Source organism: Hipposideros armiger, unplaced genomic scaffold (assembly GCF_001890085.2).
Source record: "Hipposideros armiger isolate ML-2016 unplaced genomic scaffold, ASM189008v1 scaffold_183, whole genome shotgun sequence".
In the NCBI taxonomy this organism is placed as follows: domain Eukaryota; kingdom Metazoa; phylum Chordata; class Mammalia; order Chiroptera; family Hipposideridae; genus Hipposideros; species Hipposideros armiger.
The window spans coordinates 1,392,968-1,400,153 of NW_017731533.1; the positions used below are offsets into that span (position 1 = coordinate 1,392,968).

Consider the following 7,186-nt stretch of genomic DNA (forward strand, 5'->3'; position numbering starts at 1 on the left):
GTTTTCCTGTATGAAAACAGAATCTGTAAGACCTTCTGATTCTTTTGAAAAAACTCTTCTGATGTCACCAGCATGGAATTGTTTGAAATTATCTTGGTAAGCCCCACGTTCAGAAAATTTTGGATGGTATCAAAATTACGCGAATTTGGTAAGGTGGGTTATTGCTTTTGGTTAATCAAGAATGAACAGAATCCTATTCAAAGACCTGTAGGTCGTCATAGTCTGCAGCTTCCCAGTGGGCTGTGCTGTCAATATGTGAGATGTTCCAGGGGCAGATAAGACCGATTTGGGAAAAGATAGATTTGATTCCCAATCTCAGATTCATTCTGTACTTATTTATAGTTGAGCTCTGGTCATATTAATCTGAGTTGCAGTTTTCTGTAAACTAAAATATAAAACCCTGCTCTGTTTTTAGGTGAGCAGTTAGAAAGATGTAGTGCACCTTCAAAAGAAATTCATTTTGTGGTTATTGTGATTATGGAATTTTCTAGCAAGGCTTTTCCTTTCCTTTTCCTGTTTTGCCCCTCTTATTATTGGTGTGTGGAAGAGCTTTGCATCAGTCTTGTTACTCTTGAAATGGATCCTTGAATTTACAAAAGTATATAGAGGTGTGATCAAACATTACGGTGAATGCTTTAAAAAAATTTATTACAGTAAAAGACACATTGCCATTAGTCCCCCTCAAAATGCTACCCCTCACTTCGAACACACTTATCCCATCGTTCTTGCCACTTTCTGAAGCAGTTCTGGAAGTCCTCTTTCATGAGTGTCTTTAGTTGCAGTATCATGGCTGCCTCGATGTCCTGAATCGATTCAAAATGTTTTCCTTTCATGGTCATTTTGACTTTGGGGATGAGCCAGAAGTCGTATGGTGCCAGATCCAGTGAATAAGGTGGATGAGGACACATTGTAATATTTTTATTTGACAGAAATTGCTGTACCAGAAGAGATGTGTGACTTGGAGCATTGTCATGATGGAGGATGATTTATAGCACACTTTAAAACACACCTTCTGTCAACCATAGTTCACACCTGACTGACTGCACCAAACAAGTTGAAACTTGCCACCCACTGTTACTAAGGTTTGATGTGCTGCTTCCTGTTATTGAAGATCCCTGCCTTCCAATTGCATGGCACGCGGCAGCAGCGTTCACCATATTTTTTGATCACATCTCGTATTTATCAACCACTCCAATATAACTTAAACTAGCTAATTGTAAGTGTGTACTTGTGTTCTGGAAGTTGATATAGTTTATCCCATTATTTGTCACAACAAGTCTAGGAAGGTAGGCATTGGCACTATATTAACTTCCTATTGTTGCTGTAACAAATTACTGCAAATTGGAGGCTTTTAAAACATCACAAATTTATTGCCTTACAGTTCTGTAGCATAGAAGTCTGGCATGGGTCTCACCAGGATAAAATCAAGGTGTGAGTAGAGCTGTGAGTCCTGGAGGCCCTTGGGGAGAATCCACTGTCTTCCCTTTCAGAGGCCCCCACATCCCTTAGCTCACGGCTCCCACTCTTCATTGCAAAGTCAGCAGCCTGTCTAACCATTGTCATACCTCTCTCGACACCACAGGGAAAGGTGCCCCACTTTTCTAGATTAGTGATTAGATGGGATCAGCTAATAATGCAGCATAATCTCTCCCTTTTAAGGTCCTTAACCAGAGGCCCGTCTTCAAGACCCTTTTGCTATGACAAGATAGCACCCACAGGTTCTGGGGATTTGGGCGTGGACTGTAATGGGTATTATTCTCCCTACTACAACCACCATCCTCTTTTTTGAGATGAGTACAGTAAGGCTTAGAGATGGTAGAGAGGATTTATCAACAACCATCCAAGAAGTAAGGTCAGAGCTGTTTCTGAACGTAGGGTCTCTTTGATTGTGAATGCTGTGCTCTTAGTCACATTGCTACATGCAGTTGTGGGCTTTCAGCTCATCATTTTACCCATTAAAAGGGACACCCTTGAAACAAGTGGTTTATAAAGGTTTGAGTGTGATGTATATAAAACAGGTTTTCTGTTGGAGGGTTCTGATGTTTCAGAGTTAAAATGACTCGTCCTGAGGTAGGTGGGAAATGTGTAGCCGATTCTGGAGTTTTAGTTATACATGGGTTATCATGGCTGTTATCCTAAATTTAGCCTGCCTTTTCTCGTGGAACTTGACAAATGAATGGATCAGAAGAGATTAAGTAATAATTATTGAAAGTAAAAACGAACTTTCAAAAATGATCTACTTTATGGATAGCAGTGAAGTTCCCATCTGTTAAAATAATGGATTTGAGTCATGTTTCACAAATTCAAAAGCAGACATTTCCTTTATTTTTTTTGAAGGTCACGATAGTTTTAATATGTGATGTTTTTGTGAAGGTCTCATTTTCTTTTGCTGCGTTACTATACGTGTGTTTGTAGAGTAGATTTTCTAAAATTATATATCCTTCCCAATTTAACACAAAATTACTTCATATCTGCACCTGGCACTTAAATTTTGGTTTAAAAGAAAGCTGTGGAATTGTGTGTTATTGGCATAGTGCAGATCACCAACTGTGATTCTGCCTCTGAAATTCAAGGAGCATTTGTTCCTGACACAGTCCAGATTTCATAATACTATGTTTTTAAAAAATGCTGGAGATAATTATTGAAAGTAATATACATGTAGAAGTTCTTCCATCATGTGTGGCATTTAAAGACTTGTTCTTTGTAATTTTCCATCTTTATTTTCAGTTTGCAGAAAGGACATGATTCTTGAGAAGAACACATCATTGTGAAAAGTTAATAACAAATCTTAATTTCATTTGCTTCCATTTAAGGGCCAAACTTATCAAAACTTAATATCTTCCAAATGCTTATTATAAGCCACACAATTTGTGAGAAGTCTGATGATATTAAACTCAAGTATAGAAATTAGAAATCTTCATGAAGAGCTTGCAGTGGATATTGTTAAGCTTATCAGGGTAACCAAGGTACTTACTCTTTTAGTTTATTTCCCAAATTGAAAATTACTAGAGGGATGAGCCATCTAGTACAGGCTTGTCAAACTATGGCCCATGGGCCAGATTTGACCCACCATGTGCTTTGTAAATAATAATTTGTTTACATAGTCACACTCATTTGTGTATTATCTATGGCTGCTTTCATGGTACAACGACTGAGTCAAATAGTTGTGTCAGAGAGACTATATGGATCACATAGCTTCAAAAATATTTACTGTTTGGCTGTTTTCAGAAAAACTTGACTAACTCCTCATGTGGCAGAATGTCTGTGTGACTAATACAGGGAGACACTTGCCAATTAATGGTCAGAGACACAGGCTGCTTTTATTACTGTATATGGAAGCTTCAGTGTATTCATACAAACATCTTTCCATTTTTTAATAACTGCTAAGGATTTCTTTTCCCACTCATGTTGCTTATTATAATGTCGAGTGTTCATCCTACTTTGATTTCTTCCGACCACTTATCCTCCCTCCAGATTGTTTAATCAGATCATTCTATATGATGCCACAGCAGGGCTCTGAGCTTCCTGTTTGTCTACCTGTCTCTATAACCTTAAAATGCTTTTCTTTTTTGCCTTGTGAATTGATATCCATGGAAATAGCATTTGTTGAAAATGACAGAACTGTCTATGAAATGAGGATTTTAATTATAAATTCTTCTCATATTCTATAAATTTATCATACTGTCCTTTTTAACTGATAGGAGTATTGGCATTGAAAAAGCTTGCATTGGCGGCAGAAGGTGTGGTTTGTTTTGGGTACAATCGTGATTCTTGGAATGCTAAGCTTACTTTGCTAAGTATAGCATTGTAGGGTGAAATGGCCAAGGTTGTCTTGTTCCTTAGGACTTTATTGCTCTTTATTATTCTGTGAGATTTTAAAGAAGGGCTGCCTGTTTAGTTATAAGAAGAAATAGATTGAATTTTAATTTTTATGATTCTTTGTAATGCTGTATTATGAAGTTAAAACATTTTAAATAATTTTATACTTAAGAAAAGTTGCAAAAATAGTACAGTGTTTCCATATATCCTTCATCTATGTCTAATGTTAACACTGGCAGAACCATAGAATTATCAAAGGTAGGAAACTAGTAACTCTGAGTCAGTGCTATTAACTAATCTACAGACCTCATTTGAATTTTGCCTCTTTTCCACTCATGTCATTTTTTTAAGCCCAAGGCCCAGTCAAGGATCTCACAATGCTGGTAGTTCTCCTTGTCTTTCTTTTACTTTCATGACCTTGATAGTTTTAAAGAATATGAGTTATTTTATAGCGTGTCCCTCAATTTGGATTTGTCCGAAGCTTCCTCATAATTAGATCAAAGTTATTCAATTTCGACAGGAATACCACAAAAGAAAGGTTATGTACTTAGTGCATTTTATCAGAGGGTACATGATGTTGATATGTCTTATTACTGATGATGTTAACCTTCGTAACATGGTGTCTTCCAAGTTTCTCCACTGCAAAGATACTATTTTTTTTTCTTTTTAATCAAAAAGCGTTTTATGGGGAGATACCTTGACATACGCAAATATCCTGTGTCTCATCTATTCCCGCTCATTACTTTTGGCATCCGTTTGTAGATCTTGCCTGCAGCAGTTATTGCTGTGGAGGTCACCTAATGATGCTTTCCATTTTCATTATTTCTTCTGTATTTATTAATTGGAATGCTGCGATAAGGAAGAGCTGTCCGTTCTCCACCATTTCTTTATTTCTTCAATTATTTATTTATCTCTTTATGGACACATAGGTATTTAGAAATATGTGTTTGTATCCTACACATGCATTAACATCCACCCATACCTATCTGTCTGTCTGTCTACCTACTTCCTCTAAAAACCATGAGTTCATATTGATGCCTCCAGTTCTAATCTAATACCACAGAGTTTAATTCCTTATTTGTAACTTCTGTTTCTGACAGTGAGAATTTTGGCCATTATTGTCCTCATTATCCCAGGTATTTTTCTTTTTCCTTTATCCCTGGTTCTTGTATGTGTGTGTGGTGATGGTGGTGGTAGTAATAGTAATAGTAGGGTGAGAATTTCTAAACTTTATGCTTATGAGAAACAAATTTACCAACTAGAATACAGTATTGCTGTGACAGTGATTTTTGTCTTTAGCCTTACATTAAACAGTGAAAAAAGTTTTCCAAAATCACTTATGAAAACTTCTTTTCTTCCCTACCCCCTTTAATTTGTTGTATTTTTCATTTATAACACAGTTAGGTTTATTTGTGTTCCATTTTAGGTTTCTCCATCCTCCCCCCATCCTGGTTGATTTCAATTATTTATTTGTTTTAGATATTTGAATTATTTTTATGGTTCTGAGTCAGTTGCAGAAAAAAATATTCAGAAAAGTGTCACTGCCCCATTATCTCCATTATTCGTTCTTATTCTCTCTCTCTCTTTCAATCCTGTTCCTACTAACTCCTTGCAGGCAACCAGTCTGGTTAGTTTCTTTGATCTTTCCTATAGTTCTTTTGCACAGATGAGCGGATACATGTGTAGGTTTTATTATCCCCTTCTTCCTATATGTTGGGTACCTTATACTTTTGCTATATATATTATATATCATATGTAAATATGTACTATATATACACAAATGCATTTTTATTTTCCATTTAATATATAATTTACAAAAAGATTTACATCAACCTCATCTTTAGCATTCTGGGATAGAAAACCATTTTATTTTTTTACCCATAGAATTTTAGATAGGAAATGCACAACTTAGAACTATAAAAGTAAAGCATCAAAATTCAGGGAAAGACTTTTGAAGTTTTGCTTCCTAAAACATAGTATTCTTGGTTGCATAAATATCAATATTGTTTCTCTGTAGATGTAAGTCAAATGTGGTGTGACATTTTTGGTAGTAATTTTAAATGCCTTCATTTATAAATGCAAATTTACCTTTTGTTTCTAGCTGGTAGCAGTGTTTGATGAGCAGGATCCACATCACGGAGGTGATGGCACCAGTGCCAGCTCCACAGGCACCCAGAGTCCAGAGATATTTGGCAGTGAACTTGGAACCAACAATGTTTCTGCGTTTCAGCCTTACCAAGCAACAAGTGAAATTGAGGTCACACCTTCAGTCCTTCGTGCAAGTACGTGAAAGTTCTTTCTTCTCTGCACATTTCATCTTAATTTACAGGGATGCCAACTCTTATTATCCAGCCATGCTCCTGTAAATGGAATTCATTATCTGTTTTTATCAAAAATTGATTAAATTTAGAGTCTGGGCCAATGTCTTTTGCAAGAGAGGTCAGCACGATTCTTTACATTTTAATAGATTGGGCTTACTTTACTTTTGACTGGTAGAGTTTTAATTTCTCACTAAAGGAAAATAAGAATAAAAGTTCAAGTTAGATTACCTGAATTCTTCTTAGTATGTATTTCATCTGAATGCTAGAACAAATAGAAATAACCAGAGAGGTTCTCATTGAAGTAAAACACAGCATCTTTGATTGCCAATCAACTTGGTTACTACCATTACTTGAACTTTATATGGAGAGCAGGAGAAGGGACCTCAGGGCCATAGTTATCTTCAGGGATCTGGAAGCACTTCTGTTGGAATGCTCTCTGAAGGAAGGAAAGTATAGGACACGGGTGAATTTATATTAGGAACCCGAAGACCCAGGGGACTCAAGTTCCAGTACACTTGCTTGAAGAATCCTATCAGTCATTCCTAGAAGTTTTACTCAGAAAAGTGAGCAACTTTGCTGGAAATCATATTTAGTTTTTTTTAAATTGTATAATCTTAAAATTGAGCAGCTATTAAGAGTACGAAGGTTCATTTCAAGAACTTTGTAAGTTAAAAATCACTTATCTTTTAGGCACATCTACTCAGAAACATTTACATTTTTCAAGTAGAAAATTTACCGATTTTCTTAAATAGGTCTTAATATATGTAGATCACTAATAATATATAATAATATATCTATAATATGTAAAATAATATATAGAATATAGGTAGATAATATTTGGAATATATACTTTATTTTTCTAAAATGCACCCATATTCCTACTTTTACATTGGTCGCGATCTGTAGCATTTTGTCAGTTTGCTTTTAGATGTTCATAAACTACTTCTGCTTCCACTGTCCCTTGAAGATATATGTGAGGAGAGCAAGGAAAGAATATAAGTTCAGCTGTTAACGAACTGATGATCCATCAGAAACCGCAGGAAAAA

The 7,186-nt window shown here is 35.8% G+C and overlaps 1 protein-coding gene across 1 annotated transcript in view; it reads left to right on the forward strand.

The window, feature by feature from the left end:
- The window catches only part of PARD3 (par-3 family cell polarity regulator), a 611,228-nt gene that overhangs the window by 184,289 nt on the left and 419,753 nt on the right, over window positions 1-7,186 (forward strand). Inside the window, exon 5 of the mRNA XM_019652604.1 lies at window positions 5,921-6,101. Within this exon, the coding sequence (XP_019508149.1) occupies window positions 5,921-6,101 (181 nt within the window). The remainder of the gene's footprint in view (window positions 1-5,920; window positions 6,102-7,186) is intronic.